The sequence below is a fragment of the Anopheles coustani genome, chromosome 2 (assembly GCF_943734705.1).
Source record: "Anopheles coustani chromosome 2, idAnoCousDA_361_x.2, whole genome shotgun sequence".
NCBI lineage: Eukaryota > Metazoa > Arthropoda > Insecta > Diptera > Culicidae > Anopheles > Anopheles coustani.
Window position 1 is genome coordinate 28,395,169 of NC_071289.1, and position 25,505 is coordinate 28,420,673.

General features: G+C 46.3%; 1 protein-coding gene across 2 annotated transcripts in view; it reads right to left on the minus strand.

The window, feature by feature from the left end:
• LOC131266193 (neural-cadherin) overlaps positions 1–24,670 on the minus strand; it is a 181,561-nt gene extending 156,891 nt beyond the window's left edge. For both annotated transcript variants that reach the window (XM_058268585.1, XM_058268586.1), the window contains exon 1: positions 23,056–24,670. In XM_058268585.1, coding sequence (XP_058124568.1) covers positions 23,056–24,670 — 1,615 coding nt within the window. The remainder of the gene's footprint in view (positions 1–23,055) is intronic.
• Between the last annotated feature and the right edge of the window lie 835 nt (positions 24,671–25,505).

Consider the following 25,505-nt stretch of genomic DNA (forward strand, 5'->3'; position numbering starts at 1 on the left):
AGTAAATCAAAGAAATTTGCATCCGACCCGTTCTGGATTTCTTTCCCTTTATCCTCAATCCTGCGTGTCTGATCTGCCGCTGAAGGCGCAAGTGGCGGAAGTAGAAAGCAATCACTGAAACTTATGCAAGAGCTCTCCAGAAGTCGGAAAATTCCTAGCATCTTGGAAAAGAAACACCTGCCACTGGCACCGGGGCGCGGTCGAACTCCCTTCTTCGGCGACGGAAATGCATTCACCGACCCGTGGGTCTCCACCATGTTTTGTCGGGTCATCGAGTTCCTGCCAGTTCCCAAGGCAGCAGCGCCAAGGCGTTCGAGACTCACTCGAGGGCGACAAGTCAAAGTTGGTCGAAAGTATGCTCGAGAGAAGGGATTTATTTTCAGATAATTATCATCTAAATTGGGAAAAGGTGAAGATGATTGTCCGTTCTCCGGACCCCGTGTGCAACCGGGAATGTCGGTGAATCCAATCCGAACTTTCACAGGCACGCGGTGAGAAACGCACGGTGAGAAACGCTCGGCAATGGCGGAGAGGGAAAACAAAAAGAAATGTACCGGTACAAAAGGTGCCAACGCGTGGGTTAAATAAAACTCTCCGCCGTCCCGCCCTAGACGCCACCGTAAATTAATTCAATCAAGTTCCGCCGGTATCCGTATCTATTTTTTCGGTGTTTTTGTTTTCGTTGTTCCACACCTGAGCGGTCACATCGTTGACTCCGCGGGGAACGGGGCAAACCAAAGTAAGCCGTCGTTATTGTTTATGTTTCGTGTGGCTTCATGGTGTTTTTCGGAGGCCCTCTTCTCCACAAACCACACACCCGCTCTGCTCCCAACCTAGTTATTTTCAATACACCTTGTGTATGCGGGACGGCAGCCCATCTGGGACACGATCGTTTCACGGATAAGTGCCGTCCAGAGGGCCCGATCCCATGATGCACGACTATCTTTGGTGATAGATCTAATTTTGTACCGATGTTACCACCTTTTTCTACCACCTTTCTCTACTCAGTCCTCTGCGAACCATCGCCGGAAAAGTCGCTTACTACTTGACCATTGACTTTTCACGCCAATTTCCCACCATCACCACCCGGGTGTGTGTTAGAGTGGACCACCGGTGCCACGGTGGACACATTGCGACCATTTTCACAGACAGTTTTGTACCGCCGTTGCCGTCTACCTTTCCCGCCCTGGTGACATGCACAAGCTAGCGGCGTTCAAGTAGCTTTATTTTTATCGTGCTGAGAAGCGATAATTTAATTTCCACCGATAAAATCTCTTCCATTCCCACGGTCCCCACGGCTTGACCATCCACATTGCGGTCAGCGAGAGTTTCCCGGGCGTATTGCCTGACTGGAGCAAACGTTTTAGCCGGTCAACACGGTTTGGCGGAACACGGAACAGGTGTTGAGTGGCGAAGATTTACTGCCTTGCTCTATTTGGCAAGTTATCTTCCGGCTTTTGACACGGTTTCTCAATGGGCCGTGTCGAGAAATTCGGCAGCGTAATGACGTCGAGCCCGATGACAGTTAGTGCAATTATTTCGTAATGGAGGTACGATGTTTTTCCCCCGAACATTCGAACCTAGCGAACCAAAGATCCACAAGCAAATGTTGGAAATATTATTTTGCGGTTTAAAATTAATCTTGAAAGCAATGCTTTCCAAACACGACAAACATTTTAAGCATTGATTGTCACACCAAGAACAACACTCCAAACCTTATCGGAGGCTTAGCCGGGAGATCAGCATCAGCATCACGAGACGCCATTTCATGTCCGTCGCCAGGTCTCCGATCATGAGTAACTCAAACAGGAACACAATCCCAAATCAATATATATTATTCATGCTAAACAAACTAACCACTCGCCCCAGATGCCATGCAGAGAAGGGAATGCCGATGCGAATTCAGAAACGGCATCGCCTTGCTGCTAACAACATCACAACATCGAGTTATATATTCATGAGCTAGATGAGACTTCATTTTAGATTACTTTGTGCACATCCTGCGGGCGGTCCGAACTGTTTGCCCGAGGTGTGAGACAGCCCCGGAACGGGATAGGACCTAACCTCTCATCGTGACGAAAGGGCTAACGGAGAACTCGTCCATTCCAGCCGTCCGCTGGAGACACATTCACGCAGAATGTGAGGGACAAAGGAACGGACCGGTCCAAGAGGAGATACGGGATGTGGAATCCCTGCAAGCGCTCGCCGGCCATCCGGTATTCCCACAGTGAACGTTTCAAGGAACCAGGTCAAAGCAGGGGGTGAGTGGAAAAGGGACCGATTATCATTCGCAACGTGTTATGAGCTTCTATACCGGACACACATTTCTTCCACGTATGATCGGATGCATCGCATAAAACGGGATGAGACATGGCTATTTCCTCGCCGGTCGGTGATCCAGCCGTATCTTACCTGTAACGAAAGAAAACAGAAATGCTTTTATCAGAATCGTATCGACAAGATGGTACAATTAAATTGCAGCGTGAACAATGTTAGTTCTTGTCCGAATAAAACAATAGATGATGATGAGGAAAATAGTGTCTATAAATGATAAGATTGTTCCCTTATCTATCTTTGACACATTTTTTGTAGTTTTATTAAAATTACAAAGTAGGTCAGCAAAAGATCAGGACAAATGCGAATAAATTAGATATGCGGCGTAGGACTTCGAGTGTTGAAAAACAACACATTGCTAGAAAAAGGATCAAAAATCCGTACACAACGGACTCGAAATTGAAAATAGGTTCCTGGAAGGCTAAGCATTATGGAGAGGATTCAAGTTCTGGGTAACTTAATTTGACCCCTTTTCACTGAAAGGCAAGCATAACAAGTTGGGCAAATTGTTTTCCACTTTCCCGGAACAGTATTTTTATCCCCCCGACGCAGTTGCATCTTGTTTTTCCATCTGCCCACCACTCTGGTATGGTCGGGTGTTCCAAAATGAATCCTTCAGCAACGCAAAAATAACCAACTTTCATAATGCGGAGCAAACACAAGCTAGCAACAAAATAAATAAAATAATGACGAGCACATGTTTATCCGACGTTGCAACGCACGCGCCTCGTCCCTATAATCCTCTCCGAAACGCACATAACATAGGCTTGATGGAAAGCATAGCGTTTCGACACATTTGGCCAGCCCAGAATAATGTGTTTGCAATTCGTTCTCCACCAGCATCGACAGCGGCATTCGGGCATAGCAGTGCAAGTGCGACGGATCGACCTAACCCTAACAACCGCACGGAAAACAGCCTTAACATAATTAAATATTAGTGCTTTAGCGCTGATGGATTGACCGGGGACAACCCCCCCAGCGGCGGTCGAATGCGGGTTTTCGGGTCACCACAAAATCTACTCATCAAACATCCGACAGTAAAGCGTCACATAGATCCGGTTGTTGTCTAGTTTTCGCTAGCACTGAAACAACAGGGGTTTGGTTGGTGGATTTCCTAAACGATGAGCCATCGAAACCGTTAAATGGGACCTATTTTCGTGCGTGCTCAAGCTCATCAGCCCAACGAGATACGGTGAGTAAGACAATCGGGGAGGACGTTCCGCTTCCCAAACTCCAACGGCTACGCCTAAGAACATCCATAAATCTCCCACTTCCCGTCAGGGGAGCAATGTTATACTTAATGAAATTGCAATTCTCCTCCAGTGCCTGGACGTGAATGGCGATATCCCGGTTGATATTAATTTCATTTACTTTTTCACACGTGCGTGCACAACGAGAACTTCTTCTTAATGGCTGCTTGAGTGAAACATGTTTCCCTTCGTAAGACAAACCGGATTAAAGTGGAATATAATACCATATGCCCGCTCTTACCGGCGCATCCCGAAGCATAAATCTTCATCCAGCACGAGATCTAATTCGAAACAATTCCGTAAAAAGGGATTAAAAACCTCGCCGGCGAAGTTTTCTTTCCCTTTCCAAACGAATGTATTCGATGGAGCCGTAAGTTGTGCGGAAATGGAGCAAAATTCAATTCCCTCCAGACGAGCCGGGACGAGTGCGGTCCGGGCCCTTCTTTATCCGGGCATTGAAACTGCATTGACTCCACACACCCTCCCGAGGGGGCGCGCACCCTCGTTGGAAGACGGATTCGTCCCCCAGCCAACTGCACCGATCCATCGAGCAGTTTGAAAACAATCGGCAATGAAGATAAGGAACTACCGCCGTCGGACACGTTCGGGTAGGCGGAAAAACGTTTGTCACTCGAACGAATGAAAAAAAAAAGAACTCCTTTTTGCTCGCAACATAATACGTCGGGTAGGAAAATGAAGGAAAACTTTCCTTCCTTTGTGCTGAGTCTTTGTTTTATTTTTTTTTTTCAATTCATTCTAGAGCGATAGTTCTACAGACACACCGCAGCTTGCCCGTGCAGGTCCAGGAAATGGAAAACGCTTCCTCCCAACCACCAGTATCAGTTAGTTTAGCGTGCAGAAAAAAGATGGCTTTCCCGGACGGGGGAACCAGTTGGACGGGAATGTGTTCCAGACCACGGCCGGTGCCGGAAAGTGTCTGGAATCGATTTTCCCAGACCCCTCCACTGGTTCGAATGACGGGGCCCACACGAACGTCTCGCACCTTTTCCCCACCGCCGAGATGGTAGAAAGAACGTAAAGCTGGCGCTCCAGTCGGTTCTGGTCCCGGTGGAATAAGTTTTCCCGAGTCCCCGGGTCCCGTAGGATTATCGACGTCCACCTCGATGCCTTCCGTCGCGAATGGCGCCGAAATCCCGTGGGGAGGAATCGAAAGGCTGCCGGAGTGGTGCGCACCGTCCAGACAGTCCAGCCCGGGGATTGGGAAAGGAAAATAATTAATTTCCAACCCTCGGTAAGAATTCGCAGGAAAACCCTCTTCGACCCATCCATCCAGCTACACGGCCGGCATATTTAATCCGGCCTGCCACTGACGTGCGCGAGGAGTTTTCGATTGATGGAAGTTATTCGGAAGGAATTACTAATTGAAAATATTTCGGAACCGTCCGGCCAAATTACTGCAATTCCAGCGTGGCGCTGTCAGAATTTTCACATGCAGCATGTGTTATAAAACCCTATTGGAGGCTTCGAAGGATAATTTGTTTTGTTTTGCTGAACCATATACTTGTTGAAAATTTCGGGAAAATTATCTCAAATAATTAAAATAGTACCAGTATGAAAAATTTCGTATAGTTGTTCGTTTTCCTTCAAGAGGAATAAGATAAGTAATGGCGAGGGAAGAACACAAAGAACAAGACACAAAATAACCAAACTACGAAAATTGTTCGAAGTTATTTTATCCGAATTGAAACAATGCCAAAAGTTACTCTTGCAATCTGCAACTTCTTCGAGCAACGCCAGTGAAATGAACGTGAAGAAACAACACAACTTAGCTGGAGTACTCTACTTGGCTCTAGGAATTAGTTGAGAAATAACCTACAAGGGAACGGTTAGCACTCGCTTTTAGTCCCTCCAACCCCGCTAGAATACATTTTTCCAACGGTTTTAGTGTCCATTTGCCATTGCTCAACCTTCCAGAAGCTATCTCGCTCGGTCTTTCTTTCTATTAGAGCCACGATGCCATTTGAAACCGGAAACCAACGGAAAGGATTGTGCTGACAACAAAACGGATCGTTTAGTATCATGTCCGGTGTCCCTGGGACCACGGCACCCAACAGAAGCGGCAGTATCCGTACCACATCGTCACTTGTTTCAAATAGCAACTGAATGAAGAAATTTGCGCTCGTCGACGGCGATAGTTTTTCGTTCGACCCATTTTTCCGAGCTGGCGGCGGCGTGGTTGGGCGTCTAAGGTTTCGGACTTTTCTTGCTGGGCACTAAATTCATCTGTTTCATTCACACGACGCACAGAAAAATGCTGACCGTTGTTCGCACCCCGGTGCGGGGAATCTAATACCCCATTGTTGGAGTGTTTGAACCGTTAGCGTCGTCAGCGGGAAAGATGATACATCAAGACGTCTTCCCCAGCTCTACGCAGCTGCGTGTAGTGTTGTGTTGCTTCCTTTCACTTGCGTCGGTTCTTGTTGGAGTTGCATGAACATATCAAGCTGGGGTGTGCTATTTCAAGAGCTTTATTTTAAAGCCAAATTGTGGAAAAGGTTGACAGGAAAAGAAAACTCGGACTCGCGTGTTCAACTCCATGATCAAACATTGCCTTTGAGGTTCGCAAACTAAACCCCTCTCGCACACATACGATACTATTAATAATACCCAAACGGTGCACTTGCGCCGCAAAATATATTATTTAAATTATGGCGCTATACTTTTATTTTATTAGATTTTATGATTTATTTCCGGAACGTGAGGTCGGTGATTTAGGTGAACCCCGGCGTGAAGTATACGGGCACCCATCTGAGAAGGGTTGCTCTCGAATCAGCTGACACACGCCGCAGAGGGAACGAGAGATACCGACAGGAAAGTCAAGGGGAACCGTTTATCCTGCTGAAAGACAGAGAAACGGCGACTCCTCAATGGCTATTGCACTCTCAAACCGGACAGTATCCCTATGCCAAAGCTAGGGAGGGATAAACGCGGAAACGCGTGGGACACGTGGTTGAAAATGCAAATTGGATCTAATTTCATTTTCGGAAACGCTCATTTGTATCCAAACGCCTAAAGCGTGCGCCGGTACCGGGTTCAAGATAAGTGAGATTCACGTAATGCCGGGATGAGTGGGTGGGAAGGGCCCAACGTGGGAACAATTATGAGTGAGGTGGGGGTGTTTGAAGTAGACGATTTTAATTTTTGCAAACCAGCTAGGACTAAGTGAATTAAGCGTAAATAAATTCCGACGGTCCTTTTCGGTCCGGAAACCCACCGGGTTGTTCCTGGAAATTCTGCTGTGCACGCGGAAAAATGTTATTAAAAATTGAAAAGCTTTATTATTAACGTCGGCTTCATTCAGAAGTATTTCCGGGTTGGTTTATTATCGCTATTTTATTCAGCGAACGGTAGAGCGACTTCTTCTCAAACGCACAGCCGCTCGAATAAGTCAGAAACATGTTTTTCGATTGCAAAATTAAATTGAACGCAGATTCTGTTGCTTTTTATTTTCCTTTTAAGATGTCCTTACCACGAAAAACGGCCCTCTCTCTCTATCCGAACAACAAGAACCTTTTTTTTTTTTAATCACGTTTTCAAAATATTCCATTAAAAGGAAGCGTCCACAACACAGCGACAAGGCCCGAACAAAACATGTTATATGTCATACGCAAAACTTTTCCTTTTCACAAAAGTCCTGCGACGTTCCCAACTTTTTTTCCGGCACAAGTGGTGCCATGACTGTTGACTCTTGAAAGGTAAAATACTCTCTTTCTCTCTCTCTTTCTCTCTCACTCCAATGCATCGAGTTTTCATTGTGAGGATTTTCCGTTTTTTCCTTTTTTATTTACATTTTAAACGTCCGCCAATCTCCACAGCTTCAGCACCAAGATTTTTCCATGGGCAGCTTAGTGCGCCACAAAAGTTGAACTGCTGAACTATCCTGTGTCAGGTTTCTGGAAATGTTTTGCCAATATTAGTAAATCCGTTCTTTGCTCAACCCAACCCAACGTTGGATTGAAACGTTCCTTCCTCCGTTGCATGGTGGAATCCCTCAAACCACTCATCTAAGGACGTCGTGAATCAGCGCACCAACAACAACGCGGTCTATAGATTCTCGAAGTTGCCCGCACAAGCTTTCTTGCTGCGTGTGGGAACAAATTTGGCATGAAAATGCATGTAAATTTGCAACATAAACAAAAACGCGCCACCTGACTCCTGCCGTGCGTCTCGTTAGTGTTCCTCAAGCCAAAGTCAAACATTGGACCGTCTTCGCATTGGACCTGCTGCAGACTTCCGTCCAGTCGTTCGACGGCGACCTTGCCGTTCGGTGGTCGCCTTCATGCACAGCGACTCCAAAGTCCAATAAGCTAATCGATTCACCGGTCTGCATACACACCACGTATGCATGCACGTATGGTTTATGCAGTACCAGGTTGTAAACATAAAACCGCAGAACCTGCTCGTCCGTCGGTCTTTGGCGTTCGGAGGGGTTTTAGCTGTTTGATTTCTCGCTCACCCACAGTCCAGTCGCTCTTTCATGGTGCCTATTTCACCGCAGCAAGCTCAGTACACAATTCTTTGGTAGGTAAATATTGATCCTGTCGATCGTACTTGCACATGACAGGCAAATCTTTACCAGATGAAACCCGGTTACCGAACGACTGTAATAAATCCCGTCCGGTAGGGGAAGTGTAGTAACTGGAATGCTCAGAAGTCAAGGATCAAATATTGGCGCTTGAAATTTTACCGCGATTTATGTTCATTGTTAAAAAGAAAATTTTATTCTTTAATACATAAAAATAAATATTCCATTGGATGTCTGAAAGTCGTGTATTAACATTTGATAGAATTGTTCAACCTTAAGAGATAAATGTGATTGAAAAAGTACCTGACCAATCAAAATGACTATTCCGGTAGTTTTAGTGTTAAAGATTTTGCTGTTTAAAAACTTGTTGGTTGGATATTGACAGTTGTAATAAATGGTCCTATCAATAGAAAAATGCTTGGAGCATAAATTATTACCAACATAAATAATGGGAAAAAATGGAAAACCTACAGTTACGAGCAAACAAAAAAGATAAGTAAATATTTGGAAAGCAACAAAAGAACCGAAAAACTTCCGAACAAAACGATTACTTTGAGTTTCTATGCTATTCCTGTTCCTTTCCTAAAAAAGTTTAGGATCCCGATCCTGCTGCACCCGAGCAGCGTTACGTCACACATCTGCAATGCGCAATAAATGGAAAGAAATTCGACAGGAGAAACAAACACAAACAATACGCGGTTTGTTTAGTTTCCGTCTCTCCTGGGCTTCCCTTTTTCGCTGTTTGTTTATTTGTTTTGTACCTCCTCCCGTACGACCCCGTTGCGTTGCCCTTCCGGTGCTTCGGAAGGGACCCAAGCCAGCACTCGAGAACGAGAGCAGCCCCCGGGACATTCTTCGGGAGATTCAGGAACGAGATAAATATTTGAAGTGCATGCAGCTTCTTTCAGCCGATTTCATTCAGCTTCACCGAGACCGGCCGAGAGACGGAATTGGCTTGGTTCGAGAAAGAACCGCACAAGCCGAAAAGGAGGAGAAAAAGCGATCCGAACGAATCGTGCGGACAGAACGGAAGATGAAGATAAGCGCGGACCAACGCGGGTACGGCAGCATCACATCTTCGCAGCGAAACCTAACCACTGGCTCTCGAGGTCCTGTCCTGTGTGTGTGCTAATCCCGCTCGTACGTTCGCGCGCGCCCCTTCAGGCAACGGCAGAGGCGGTTCAATTCCCGAGAGTAAATTATTAAGTGCGGCCGACCTAAGGACATCGGTCCTGCGTCCTGACACCGGCAAAGGACAATTCGTGTGAAAATGTGCTCAGGAAAGGCATACACACACACACACAGATACCAGCCCAACCGCCAAACATCACAAAAACCGAGTAAAACCGCCATATCAAAAGATTGCCGGCCGGCAACGGCGATGAAAGCGGTGGCGGTCAACTCTTTCCCGGCTTTTTGTTTGTCCTCGCTCGAGATAGCATCGTTGTGAAAACGCAACGAGTGGAGCAGCGATGTACAAAAAAGGAGAAAAAACAAGTAAAGAAAAGGATACACAAGCGCGCGACACAAATGCCGGAAATATCTCGTCGCTAAAATTGAATCCTTGCGGTCGTCGTCGTACGGTGGTGACTTTCGCGAAAGGTTCGTTATTCCGCATGCCATCTAGGGAAGGAAGGAAGGAAGGAAGGAAGGAAGGAAGGAAGGTGGTTATCGCCGGGGGACAGCCAATAGGACATCATTCCGCGCACCACGGCTCATTCACCGCGAAAATGGCGATAAACCAACGAACTTTTCCCACTCATCCGATCGACCGACCCGAGCGTTTGACTTTCACGAAGCGGAAGCGAAAAAAAGGACACCAAATCCCGGCCGGCGGGCATCGTCACCAAGGATGTACTAGGATCTAAGCTTGCCATCAATTTCCTCCCCTAGAGGGAAGCTGAACGATCGTTCTACACAACCAACGTTCTGCCGGGTTCACGGGGAAAAGGAAAAAAACCCTTCCAGCCATAAGCCACACCGAAGTAATTTTCGATTATTGATTTTGGACCGAAACCGCCGCTACACAAACCATGAAGTTCTAAATGTACCTTCGTTCTCCTTCCTGGTTGCTTAGCCCCCGGGCGTTCGATTTATGAAAGCTAAAAGTTGGGGTGAAATGTTTGGTTGGAAAAATGTTTTCCGTGTCAAAATCAGAAGGATCGTTTTGGGTAGAAATTTATTTAGAATTTCTACGCAAGAATCGATCGAACCAAACAATCATTTTATTCCTAGTTATGTTAAAGACAAAGGATATATCCGGCTAGCGATACGCAGACAGATAAAATTTCAAACGCAAATAGAATATTTTTAAAGCGAAAACAATGTTTGAATAGGGAAACAGATTTGAACAGAAAAATGTGCAAAAATGAACTTTCGAATAAAATGTAAAAAGTTCCCGTATTTAGACAACAAATTATTCCATGACGCTCCACTGTTTGGTGCGTCAATATCAATTAGGCAGCCAACCGTAGGCAACCTCGGAAACAATAAAGCAATTGAAATTGAACGTGCAGCAGCTAAATGCACATGCTGCACCCTCCATTTCCCAGCCACGATGCGAAAACACAATTTTCACCCCCAGGCGGCCCTTGTTCCTCGCGCATGCGAAGGGTTTTCGAGTTTGCGCTCCGTTTCGAAAGGCAGAACCCGTTCCCGGGGGGAGCGCATTGAGGAGCATAGAGGCACCCGAACCGTAACCGCAACCTCAACGAACACGAACACACATGTACGAGCCAACGCCAGCAGGGCTTTCCGGTTGAGCACACGCTGCTTCCGTCCCGGCACTGGGTTAGTCGGTTTCGATTTTCTGCAACGTTGTCGTCCCGCCCGGAGGTGAAACAAGATGGGGTGCAAATGGGGAGGAAACGATCTGTCAATGTCTACGCTCTCCGCTTCTGCCTCACACGCTGCTTTCGCAACGATCGATGGATTCCGCGCAGTTTCTTCGCGCCGTGTGTTGATCATCGAGCGGCAATAGCAATTAAAAATGGTTCGCCCCGCTTCCAGGAAAACCACACAAACAACAAACCATCTGAGACGCGATCTTTAAAGACGACTATGGTCCCACACACCTTCGGATGTCAGCGCGTTCTTCCAGCCATTCAGTTCCATTCAAGAATTCACTCGAACGGAAATGTGTGTAACGTAAAACCGCTTCAAAAACCAAACGAGATGTTGTTGGAGCCGTTTTGCGAGGTAGCTAAAAATAAAAACGTTCGGCGGACGCAATTTTCCACGCAACATTCTTTCCACCCCTAATGTGTTTCGACGGTTTGCCCGCAGTGTATCTGCGGTGTTTACCGAACGGAATGAGCGGTAAACACCCTCGGTTGCAAAGGTGCGACTCGTTGGGTTTGTCCAAATCAATTAAAGGACCCAGCAAAATTAGCTCCCTCTCCAGAAGAAAATATTGGCGGTGGAAAGTTGGGATTTTATTTACCAACGGATTCGGGTTTGCGTGTGTGTGTGTGTGCGCGCAAAGAATATAAACAAACGTTACTTTCCACAGCTCGAACCCGTACTTTATAATGGTGGACAAACAAGTTTGGCAAGCTTGGTTTCCTCGCAACTCATAACTTTTCCTCGTTTGTTCGAGGATCTCGCCAATAAATTTCAACGACACAAAGGTAGACTAATATGGAAATAATTTTTCACCACCACCATCAACGGGAAACCAGGGAGAGTTAAGACGGGGGAAGCCATCCATCCGCGGCCAACCTTGACCAAAAATCCCCACCAGACCCCTTCTCTGAGGCGAACTAGAGAGAAGCGTCGAACGCGAACACACCCGAAATCGATCGAAATGGTTGATTGCATTTTCAGCTTCCTGTGCATCATTTCTTTTCGAAACCTTTCTTTTCTTATTAAGCTTCATTAGGGTGCAGTAGGGTGAGAGCTTCTCGTTTGCTTCCCTTAAACGGTGGGGCGGCGATTATTTATTTTGTTAATAATTTCCTGTTACCGTTTGTTAAAACCTCACCACAAACGAGGGTCTCGAGATACCTTACTTTTTCTTTCGAATATCGATTCAAATACGGCTGTTTATGGCGACATTAAATAAAATTTGTTATGATATAACGCAAATTGAAAAACCATTGTGCGACGTTGGCTTTGCTCGCATAACGTTTTAGGTTCTCTTAAAATCAATTTGGATTGAGGAAAAAAAAGAGACCACAAATAAACAATAAAATCGTACGCACCGTGATTTGTAACCCCATTCACTGGGCCTTCGTACTTCGATCTAAACATCACCACCATAAATCATTCCACGCTGACAGTTGGCAAAGGAAAATCGAACAAAACATAAAATCAATTGACTGTCCCCGGCTCGAAAATTGAAAACGATTCGAACAAACCGGGCGCGCAAGGTTCGTTTTCTCGATTGTTTTCCGATTCCGTTTCATATTTCGCCGATAAACATCCTCGCGATAGCGGTGACCATAAACTGGCGAGAACGCTTGAAGTAATGCTTTCCCGCCGAGCGAGGGTTGGACGACTTTTCCGCGCTCCTTTTGGCTTTGGCGGCAAATCTCTGCTGAGCCATGGTGATAGGAAATATAGGAAAAAGACGGTGGAAAAATGATGGTAGACACAAGAAGTGGGAGATGGGTCTGGCGGTGGAGCAGGTCGTCAAAATTGTAAATTAAGCCCACGACGACGCACTCGATGGAGAAACGATGAACATATTCATTCTTGTTGCCGTAAGGCGGAGCCCAAACACACACATATACTAAAAAGAGGCCCCTTCTGAAGAAGCAAAACAGAAGCCTGGCCTTAAATAGAAGTGCAAACGCTTTGCTTTGAAGTACAATCGCCTGGCGCGACGTAGCACATCAAAACGCAAAAATCATAACAATGCCACTTCCTCCTTCCAATATCCCGGGAACACTCTTATGCTGGTACGCTTTTTTGCTCTCAAGAGCTCCGGCTGGCTTCCGTAAACATTGATCCGCAAGCCGGGACTCAGAGGATGTCAAAAGAAACTGAAAACCGATTCATGGCAGCATCCGAATAGGTAGAAAAGAAGTAACCTGAAACACACCAAGGACAAAAGGAAGAAAAACCCCTTCACTTGCTTCCGCTGGCCGTGCTTGATGAGCTCGTGAGGATAAGGTGCAAGCAGGATGCCCGGAGCACGCAGACAATGCGGCGAGAGCGTGCCCTTCCTTTTACTACCGAACCGGGAATTATGCTTACGGAAAAATGGTGCATAAAGTCCTTTGTTTCACGCGTGCCATCATTTCCGGCCACCGGTTGGAAGCGCCGTTAGCCGGAGGATCCTCTTTTCCTTCAATTTGCTTCACAGTTTACCAACACGCACCTCCACTCCCCGTTTCCTTTTCCTGGCAACACACCTCCACCTGCGAGGTGATCCAGGAGTGGGCTTATGAAGACGTAGGAAAACACATTTAAAATTCCCTACAAACACACACACTCACTCAAACACGCATGTGTAACACAGGTAAGCCATTGCGTAAGCGTGCGCAGTTACAACACCGGGACCCCATTATTCGTTTCCAGGGAGAAGAGCAAGAGCAAGAGCAAAAAGGAAAACGATGGACACAAATGGAAGGTTGTCTTCCATTCAGTGCCGTGTGCCGGTAGCATAATGATCCCTTCTGGCTTTCGCCAGAACATATTCCACCCAAGAATAGCTGCAGCGCGCGCGGTGAGTAAGCAAAAAGTTTTTTGCAAGACGAAGCACGTCTCCCGGTGCCCCACCTCGCCATGTGTTTCTTCACGTCATGTGCGCCGGGCATGTGCGCGATGTCAAACATGATTGGACGGATGGCAGGATGCTTCAAAAGCAAGTGGGCAGGCTCGAGACCTTCCTCCGCGCAAGGGGAGCTGGAAGCCGAAGGACGAAGAAACAAAGTCTGAACAAGACGGATGTGTGGGGGAATAAAAAAAAGGAGAAGATGCATACATACACATACGTACAGATTCTCCCTCCCGACCTCGTCGGTTGGCTGCTTTAGAAGGAACAAGAGCGCAATGAAAACATCAGCTCGATTAAGTTGCCATTCTGTGCCTGCAACGGCATTTGTTTCGGCCTCGACTCGGCAGCATCATTATGCTCCGCGCGGGAGGGTCCCCAACGTTTCGGGAAAAGAGTACGCCCGACCGAGAGCGCCTAGCCAGAGGAAAATATGCTTCGTTAAATGAAAAACCCTTCGAGCCAGTCGAAGCATAGATGATGCAGATGAGAAGCCGCCAGCTGGCTGAGATGGTGGATGGGATGGGTTGTTTTTTACTTCCCAAAAAGCCGTTGTAGGAAGGAAGGATGGGATCACATAATGTACGGTGACGCCACATGTGCATAATGCGTTTTCTCCACAGCATCATCGTACCACCCGCCAAACGGATCGAATGAAGGCAGACCAAACATAAGGATACAGTTTCATCGCTGGGGAGGCGGAAATGTGTTTGAAATTGGAGAGGAAAACATAGAAAGCTATCAAACAAGGGAGTTATCCAAACCCCTTTTTTGTCACTCTGTGTGGCATATTTTTATTAAACAAATTTGAAGCTACAATACGATATACGCAATCGAATGAAGAACGTAGTTTGACACAAATTTATGATTGTAAAATAGTTTGCATTGAAAAAAGTCAACACTTCAATAACTTTGTGAACTATAACCGGCTTAAAAATATAACTTTCATATTTTTATGACATGCAGTATAAAGGCATCCATCACAGGCTAAAAATAACACTAATATTAAACAAAAATAGATACGGCGAGCAACATTCCTTTGCATTAAACGACGTATAAAGTTTTTATTACTCCTGAGGCAGCGTTTTGAAACACCCCATCGGGTGTTTCCAGAGATTCTATGAAATTTAAGTGCCCGATTAACTCATAAAGTAGGCAGTACGTACCAAAAACAAGAGTTCACGCCTGACTTTGCTACACATCATGCAAGCCACACACACACACAGAACTTTAATTCTTCGGTTTGATTACGGCAAAATCTGTGTCTCCTTTACGAGTGTTGCTCCAAATGTCACGCGGTAGGAAAAAAAAGACGGTCACTTTACATCAAACAACACCTCTAAAAACCAGTCGCCCATTCGAAAACGAACGAAATTCCCTCCGAAAAGAGGTGTGGTGATTCCTGGCGCACGCAACGAGCGTTTAATTCGTCACTTTATGACGGCATTATACGACAAGCTACCCTTTTCCGTTCCCTTTCGTTTGGGTTCCCATGCATGGCATGCAGATACAGGAATGCTGCCGGCTACTCTCCATTCGTCGTCCATCGTTTGGTTTTGATTTATGGTTGACCTTTGAAGTTCCACAACCGCGTAAAGCGCGATATGCTGTCTGCCCTTTTGGCTGTAGTTTACTAGAGAATTGATCGGTCTCCTTTTTAAACGGTTCCACATATCGCATTCCCGATTACATCCTCCTTTTTACCTACTTCGTTTAGTTAGCTTTGGGGTGCTTTTAAAAAGCCGAATAAAATAAAGACCAAAATCTTAAGCAACGTACTCAGAGCATCTCTGCAGCTCTTGGATACCTTTACCAACGAGGATAACTTTAACCGGTGGACGACTCTTTGGTTCTGCTTTAGATGTTTGATGCTTCTTTTATGCTCACATAAGGCATACACCCCTCTAGGGATCGTTAATTCAGCACCACAGAGACGAAAAATAAACATAACTGTTATGACAATTCGTTTGCGGCACATAAAAACCACTTTATAAACAATTAAATTAATCAACACGACCAACCCATTCCGGTGCCGCCGATATCTACACAATTCATGTCCTGCCATGTCGTTCGGGTATGAAAACGAAGGAAATTCTTTAGCAGCACATAAAAGCAAGTAAACAACCTAAACCACATCATGCTGTCTTTTTTCCGAAACAAAAAAACACAGAAGTGGTTGAAAGCGAAGCATTATACAATTTTACGATGGGCCACGCACAAATGTACAATTAAGGCATCACCACATAGCACATAGCGATCCCCCGCTGAGCTGGGTACGACAACACAACAACGGATGCATCGCGGAATGCAAACGAATGCACTTCGCTGCCAATGTGCTGCAAAAACAGCAACAAAGCTGTATCTCCCTGTTAGCATCGAAACGTTTCCAGCAAGAGTAAATGATTTTGCAACGAAATTAATCAGAGAAACGCCGATAGAACGCGGCCGAGCGTGCATTTTGTCCATTCTTCCCAGGGAAAGGGGGCGTTTCGAGGCCCCGGAGGGTAACTCTCGCTTTTGCGATGCGATAGCAAATTTCCGGCGCATCAGTAATTAAAGCCGACGCACACAAACCATTTCCTCGAGCCGCGTGTGCGGATGAAATATGGATCATTGCTAAATGCATTTCCGAATGCTAGCGAAAGCCTCGCTATTTTTTATCTTTTTTTCATCTGACAATCCATCAACGAAAATTCAAAAAGGGAGAGGGAGGGGGACACGTTGGTTATGTGTTCCTTTTTTTATTTTTTGGGCGTCCCCACAGCCGTGACAATAATAATGGAGCCGCGGTGAGCAGAAGGATAAATGCACATTATTGATGCGCGCTACCTTTGTGGAATCCGGGGTTTGCCGAAACCCGAACGGTGCACCGGCGGTGGCAGCCGATTCATAAAACATGATCGCAATCAAACCTGCTGATTCAATTAACGGGCGGATGTCGATATTCATCGGTATCGCGACGGTGAGCCGGAGAGCGCTGATCGATGCTGGAGGCGGGTGGAAAACGCATCGGAATTCGGAATTTGGGCCTTTCGTTAGCCGGGTAAACAGTTGGCAAAAGTTTACATTATTTCATTTTCTGTTTTCCTTTCACTTCAACAAACCAAATCTACGATCTTCTCATCTCCGACGATTGCGATGCAAACAAAGCGCATCAAACAGCGTTCACCTCTACTCGCGCAAGAAAACCCACAACGAACGATTGAAAGGATCCCAGTTTTCTTCAGTTCAAAAGTAAACAAATTTGTTAATCCAACAGAAGGGACAGAACGGAGGTAAACTTTTTAAGGTATAACGTATAGCGTTGAGTTTGAAGGTATATTGATGGTTTTTGGAATGAAAAGCAAGAATTTATCTGTCTAAGCTGCCCGAAAACATCTGTTTGTTGTTCTTTGGTGCCAGAATTATCCAACTTGAGGTACATTTTAACCTTTCATTTTGATTTATTTAATTGATCCTACTAGAAACCGAGTTTTTGAGCGGTCGATTCAAAGATATCAAACATAAAACATCAAGTCAAAAATAGCAAATGTATGGTCCGTTTTTAACACCGCATTTTTACTTCACGATTTTTGCACGCTACTGTCATTAAAATATACCGATATGTAAATGGCTGGAACTCCTACATAAATATAATTCATTGGTAAAATAATTAAATGTAACTTTCTTGAACGATGTAGAATAAGTGGAAAACACTTTAAACTAAAATAAAATCATAATATCTCCGGAACTAAAGCAGCTTATGAAGAATGAATTCGTTATCAATGATGTCAGGCAACAAATTATGAGCGTGGGAACTTAGATTGCAAGCAGGGGATGCAAGAATATATTCAGAAAATCAGAAAATTTCTCAAAGATTTTTAGTGATTGAAACAAAATAATTGTTGCAAGTAAAACAAGTTTTAAAAAATCTGAGATGGTATAATGCAAGACAGTGTTAAACACGCGGAAATACGTTAATCGCGTACGGTGAATTCAACACAAACGAGAATCGAGAAGACTTAAAATTTGTAAATATTTCAATTAAGCATTTTGTCCATCATGCGTCATTTTATTAATTTCATCAGTTAATCAAATCGTTTCTAATGAATTTCACCGTCATTGCCATTTATCAGATCAAAAACATCATCTTTCGTTTCGAAACTGAAAAGCAAACAATTTACCCCAACTTCCGAATTCCCAAGCCGGCACCCATCCAAATGGCAAGTGTTTCGTTTTCCACGCCACGTTTTCATCTCGTGTTCTTCTTTTTTTTCCTTCAACCTTAGTGTTAGTATTACCAGGAGCACACTGTTGGAGGCAACGGTCGGATGTACTCCGGAGCAGGCAACCCCCATGTTTGGCGCTCGACGTCAGCTCGAAGGAAGAGCATGAGTCAGCCAGTATTCTCACACACCCGCGCCAGCTGGCGGCAGCGTGGTGTGTGGTTTCGGAAACCAATTTGGCCCCGCGGATGCTACTCGAGCGATAGATACAGGGTCCGAGGGAGTTGGGAGGCAAGCGGTCGGGCCAAAGTTCACTGACTCGCGCGTGCACGGTGTTTGAAAAATCCCAAAAAAAGACGGGTCGGCGAGCGTCTTCTTTTCGGATGGCGATGAGGATGATGAAGGAAGCGCATGGGAAACGAACGAAACGCAGAGAAGACCATGGTGCATGGGAGCCTCGACTCAATCAAACAGTTTACCGCACTTGCCAGTGGCGGGAAAAAAAGGAAACGATTACTTTCAGGTTAGGTTGTTCTGGGTTCTGGAAGAAAGTTTGTGTGTTTTAATTCCACCTCCGATTTAATTCTGAATCAATTTCTAACGTGTGAGCAAGAGGTTGAAAGAACGTATGCCAAAAGGTCAGCAAAGGAAAACATGAAGCCAATCCAGCAAAGATCGCGAAAGCTTCTAATTTTTCTCCATCTTCTAGACACACCCATCCTTGCAGACTCGCACAAACGTATGCGCATGAACGACATGGACATAGATCTACGCTAATGTGCAGCCCGGAACGACGACTACGAAACATAAAACCAGACATTGATTCGGCCACACATTTCAACAGTATCATAAATCTGTCAACACGCCGCGATTTTCCGACCCATCTCCCCTGCTTTCCTACTGCCTTGTTTTTCGGATCCGAGGTTCGGAAAAAGCGTCCACCAAAGTGGCTCGAGGCAGCATAAAAAGCTAACATACCCAAACCCCCGCCCCATTGGTGAACCACTCGCTAGCTAGCTGGTCGTTTCGACAGGCCGGGAAAAGTGCTGGGAAAGTGCTTTCGTTTGTGGGTTTTTGTTGTTGTTGTTGTCACTATACCTCGCATGTGTTGAAACAAAAGCCCTAAAACGGCCGGGGGATGCGGGAACCGCGACGAAAATCATGCATGCCACTGGCACTTTCGTCACACGATGACACTCTTTCGCGAAATGGCTTCCACAGGACAATAAATTTCGTCCCACCCCGGCACTCTCTTCCACCCTCGCCGTTTGTTTGGACTCCAGAGAGGCGCGTGCCATTTCGCTGGTTTCTATGCTGAAATGGGGGTTTTTCCACCATCGGAGCATCAGCTGCACGCGGAGCGGAGCCTTAGCTTTATGCGTTGTTCGGTGTTACTTTGTGCTGGCTATATGTATAAAAACCCGTCCCAAAATCAAGTTCTAACCAAGCCGACAACCCTCGGTGGTACCCCAACCCCTTCGTTTTTGGCCGGGCTTTTATGCACTTAAAGCCGTTTCAGACCATTTGTTCACACTGGTAGTTTTCGGTAGCAAACACATCCAACTGTTGACACGTGTGTGATATTTTACAAAAATAAAACCATTAGCATGAGCACTTTCCATCCATTAGAAGCCTATGAATTTTGAGATTTGCACGCTTGTGTCAGCGTTTTCCAAATAAATGCAACTTTCGCAAAATAAATCAGCCTGACTACTCTATTGCCTTCTTGTTTAAAGGTAGTTTAATATCTACCAGTATTTAGCTTACATTTGTAGAAAATCATAGTTCCAAATCATTGCGAGTTGAGCATCCCAACCCGGGGTTTGGCTTTCTCGGTTAACTTCGTAGGCTTTCCCGTGGATTTTCGTTTGGTACCCAGCTGTCGCTGCGAGTGATGGAAATTACAAATTATGATTGGCGCAATGCCGCCAAAACCGGCTTTTTACTCCTCGGGGACACGCTTAGCATGCCGAAGGGTTCACGAAATGATGGCCTACAGACGGGTAGAACATAACTGGTCTAGTTTTCCCTTTGACCTCGTACACCACCACCACTTAGAGGCACTTGCAGGGTTGACATGGTTGACCATTAACTGCCACGGAGGAAAGTCATGAAGTACGATTAACGAAGAAGTGCTGGGTGCTGCTACATGCCAGGGGAAATGGATGTAACGCTGGAAAAGAAAGGGGAAACCCAAAAGGCCTCATACATCCCAATCGACCGCTTGATGGAGGCGGCGGCGGTCGGTTGCCAATTAATGACAGCTGGAAAAGCCACAAAAATGGCCACAAAAACGACTGTTAAGCGAACTGAAGAGGGAAAGGCATCCTACACCTTAGCCACTTGCGGGAGGCTTTTATGCCACGGTGGTTAAAAAGGGAAGAAAAAGGTTTGCTTCAAACGGTAGCATAATAAATTTTCATTACACTCAATTTAAATATATGTACGCTGGCAGCGTTGGGACACTCGGCGCATACGACCAATAAATACCAGCAGTTGTGGTCTGCACGCGTGCATGGTAATATTGACGAAATGTCGTCACATAATGGCGATATTTTCATACTTCAAGTATGCTGCCGTTACCCTTTTACGGCGTACGCGCATAAATACGACATTATGAAGCTCGGCCAATGGATGGGTTTTCCCGTGCACTGGGAGCCGCATGTTACGCAACATTAGCAGCTCGTCTCTCAACGAATTAGCGTAGATTGGTAGCTTTCCCAACAGCATCCGTCCGGTTCTTCAAGGAGAAGAGTTGTTCCGAGACGCCGATTAAGGTAAAATTTATGTGTGCCCTTTGTCAGTAGTTTCGTATTTTACAACACATCCTTTCTCTCTATCTTCCTCCCTCTCTGTTTTTCAACTGACAGACGGGTGAGAAAAATCCTCAGCCCCATGGACAGTTTGTTTACATTTCATTCTTGCCCGGGGCTTCCGGCAGTGAGCCGGCGTCTCTCAACAGCTTCGCCTAACAACTAAAACCCAACATATGGTAATCGTGTTTGGTTGCCATTCAAAGTAGCTACTGCCTCCCTAACATACACCCCGACCCCGAGCCAACCGATCGGTCGATCGGTATCGCGAGCTTCACATTCGGAACGACCACTTGATAGGCAATTAGTCGCCGGAAAAATGGACTCATGAATAATCCAACAACGGCGTCGAGGGAGAAGAGCTGTCACTTCTGATCACCGCACAAACCGTATGTGAGAGCGTCGTGTTTGACTTTTCTCAGCCGCCCCACAATCGACAGTAAAACTTCAATTGAAACTAGCGAAACTCGATGCCGGTATCGGTTTACATTCTTCGGAACCGGTCGCAATGGAGCCGCTTGCTTTAATTGGACAAGAAATAGGAATGTTGTAGCGAAAAATGCCTTCTTCTTGTACCGAGCGAACGCGGACAGATTCTTATCTGTCAGAGAAGATACTTTAATTGATCGATTTGACTGTAAACTAGACTGTGGTCATATGTCAACAAGTGTTTACAAACTTGATGTGGCCAGCTTCGTCTCCCAAAGGATATAATGCAGAGAAGAATTTCATGTTTAGGCTGCTCCCAAGATACGGACCATTTACATTTACAGTATTGATTGAATGTTAGATTATAGCTTCTTTACAATTGAGTTTTAAGGAGTAAAGTTATTGAAATGATTATTTCAGGATCTTTGATTTACTGTAAATATTTTCGATCCCGTACACGAGACATGAAAACAGCTTAGATATGATATTCGACAATAATTTTTTGATGCGAAATTAAAAAATCTATATTTATAAAATTGTTATGCCACAATGTTAGTGTTTAAAATCCTCTTAAACGGCTGAACCATTTTTAATCGAGCTTTGGAAGCATGTCTCTTAGATATGAGGACAGTTTTTTAACTATATCTCATGTCTGGAAACTACATACTTTTTTGATAAATTACGATTTTATATCGTCATATATTGGTTTAGTTGTTTACATTTGTGACTGACATATGAAGTGTAATCTCAACTCGCAATATCTTTTCTTTTCAATAACAAGAAAAATTATTTGTCAATAAAAATTACAATTTATATCAAGTTTTGGTATTTCTGAGATATAAGTGAATGTAAACGTTCAAGCAAAAACATGCAAACGTCGAAGATTTAAATTTTAAAATAAAAAACGTATGCTAGATTTCATACATTTTCATCGATCCAGTTTCCAACTCCTACGAAGCTGTAAGATATCCGAAAGAGTTTTTGAACTCTTTGCGTTTTACACAGCATGGTACTAAAAGAATGCTAAATCAAAATGTTTAGGTAAATCCCAATTATTTTCAACAGTTGTATGCAGCTCAAAAAATGTTTAATCCGAGCCGGTTTGTATTCAATATTTTTTTAAAGTTTTCTTACTCAATATAGATTAAAAAGCTAAGAGAACTTTTAAATGGATGGCATCCTTAATACGTTAAGACCAAGAGTTTGAAATTCCGATCAAATAATGCACTGCGTAAAACAGAACATAGAGCAATACGAAAGCAAAACGCGCTCCCTCCGATAATGCTAAAAATGTACGCTGGCATTCTTGGCCTTTGACGCCGTTTAAGAGCCACATATTCTAAAACTTCCAGCTACCAAACGTTATCGCCCCGCAGGCACTCGATGGAAAAAAGAGTGCCACTTCGTTCATAATTTCATGTCGATTCGTACAACCACTTGAAGCAACGCTCTTGAAAAAGTCGCTCTGTTTGTGTACAAAATCAACGAACGCCGATCGGATCATCCCTCGGAGTGTCCGGCAATCTTGGCGATAGCCCCCGGGGGCACATTTTATTCGTGGCTTAAAGTATGCAAATGGCGCGCGATTGTGGCGCGCTCGTCGTCGGTATGCGATAACAGACAAATGGAATTGCTTATCGGCGCCGTTAATCGGAGGGACGCGGGAAACCAGTTTTAGGCAGAAGACAAATACTTTGCTATCGACAGTCGAACGAGATTTAGCACCAATTGGCGAGATTTTGAAGTGGTTGAAACTTACCGTTGTGCCCCTGGTTGGTGATGATCACCCAGAAGTCGATCGTCTTCTCCGGGCCGAGCTCCTCGTAGTCCCACTTCTTCTTGACGCGCACCGCCCCGTTCGTCTCGACCGTCACCCAGGGGTTCTCGTCGCGGATCTTGAACGTCTCGCGGTCCGTCTCCTTCTCCAGCTGGAACACGTTCCGGCCCTCTGTGTCGCCGTCGGCCTCGGTGAACTCGATCCGCTTGGTCGGCCGGACAGCACGCGTCACCCGCCGCTTGTCACGCCGGTGCGAGTGCTGGTACTCGTGGCCCATGTGCTGCACGATCACCGGCAGCGGGTCGGGGGCGACGAACTCGATCAGCACCCGCGCCGGCCGCTCGCTCTTGAGGCTCGGCGTGCGCAGATCGTGCGCCTCCACGTCGACGAACAGCTCCGAGAGGTCCGGCTCGCCGGCGAGAAGTAGCTCGCCCGTCTGGGGCACGATCACGACCGTGTTGCTGGGGTTGGTCAGCCGGTACGCCACCTTATCGCCGTCGGCGTCCTTCGCCTCCACCTTGCCGACGCTGGTGAAGCGCTCCCAGGTGACCGTCTCGTTGCCGGCCGGCGTGGTCGCCTTCACGCCGGTCACCGTGAAGCGGTAGTCGGGCTTGCCGAACACCGGCCGGTTGTCGTTGACGTCGGTGACGCGCACCGGCAGCCGCACCTGCGCCTTGTTGATCTTCTTCGCGTCGCTTGCCTCCACCACGACCGTCCACTCGTCCTGCTGCTCGCGGTCGAGCGGCTTGGCCGACACCAGCCACACGCCGTGCTTGCGCGGCTCCTCGATGCGCACGGTCGGGCCGACCTCGCCGGTGCTGCTGCTCTCGAGCGCGAACTCCTCCCCGCCGGCCACGATCGAGTAGATCACCGTCTTGGCGCCGCGGGCCGAGTTCGCCTGGAGCAGGGGCAGGTCGCGGACGCGCGTCCCCGCGTCCCGGTTCTCGCTCAGCTCGCCCACCGCGTCGGCCAGCATGGTCGGGAAGTGCAGCATGTCCTTGCGGTTCATCACGTACAGCTGCAGCTGGTGCGTGGCGGTCGAGTTGGGCGTCTCCTCCAGCACGACCAGCTTCACCGGCCGGTTCACCAGCGGCGACAGGTCGGCCGTCGTCATCACCAGGCCGTCCTCCAGCACGGTGAAGTACTTCGAGTAGTCCGTCTCCAGCAGCCGGTAGTTGAGCGGCTTCGACGAGTAGGACGAGATCGAGGCGAACGGCGAGTTCGGGCCGGTGAAGTTGGCGCTGAACTTCTGGATGCTGTAGCCGGGATATGTGTCGTGCGGCAGGACTAAACTAATAAAGCTGTTCGTGGGATCGAATTTGAACTCCTCGTGGCCGCCGCCACCGACGCCACCGCCGTTCTGATGATGATGGTGGTGCTTGCCCTCCACCAGCGCCACATTAACACTAAACACTAACACTAGATATATGGCTAACGCGGACACACCGAGCACATTCTGTAGCTTCTTTGCCTTTGGCGAGCGCCGGGCGTTGTCACCCGCGTCACCCACACTGCTGCCGCCGAGTCTGGCGCCACACTTGGCCATCCTGGCCATGCCCGCGGGCCGCACGCTGCTGGCGGCTCCGAGGCTCCACATCACACGGAAACGCAACCCCACTCCGGCCCACTTGTTATGACACTTGCACAGTACACTCACTTCACTCTCTTCCTCCTTTCCACGCACGCACGCAAAATCTCCTCTAAAACACACCTAGCACGAAAACCCTGCGTTAGAAAGAAGGAAACCCTCGTTAGATTACCCTCACCGTGTGACAACATAACCCCATTGAAACCACTGACCACCAACACCGCACTATCTTCGCCTAAAAAACACCTTCCCTATGCACCACCAAAGTATTCTCCTACAAGTTGACGACGCACCGGAGAAGCCTTGATTTGCATCGATGGCAACGTTTAAACATTATGCCACCGGACGACGGCCGGCACACGTTCGTAATCGAGTCCACTCTGTCCAGACCCTCGGGATACGATCTATAAAGGTGAGAAAGGGAGAAGAAAAAAGGAGATCACATTAATACCGTATTAGATGGTTTCGAGCAGGGGTCGGCACATGATTCCCTAAAAGGGTCAGATGATTAAAGAGAAACCGAACGCGCCGGCCCGGGTACCTTAAACGATGATTTAATATTGTCAAAGTAAAACTAAACCCTTTCGAGTAGAGTATCAACTTTCTTAATAGTAAAGTTACATAAAAAGTTATATAAGCTGGAATATTTGAAAAATTAATGTTGAATTCTTTTTTTAATTTTTTTTTTAATTTTGATAAACACATACATTTTGGTTTATTGCACTGTTCATTGCTTTTTAAATTGAACTTGATATTAATCCTATGCACAAATTACTCTAGAATATCTTAGTTTTACTGGCGTACCACTCTCTGAGTATCTAAAATAACCCAGCTTCGATCAGTT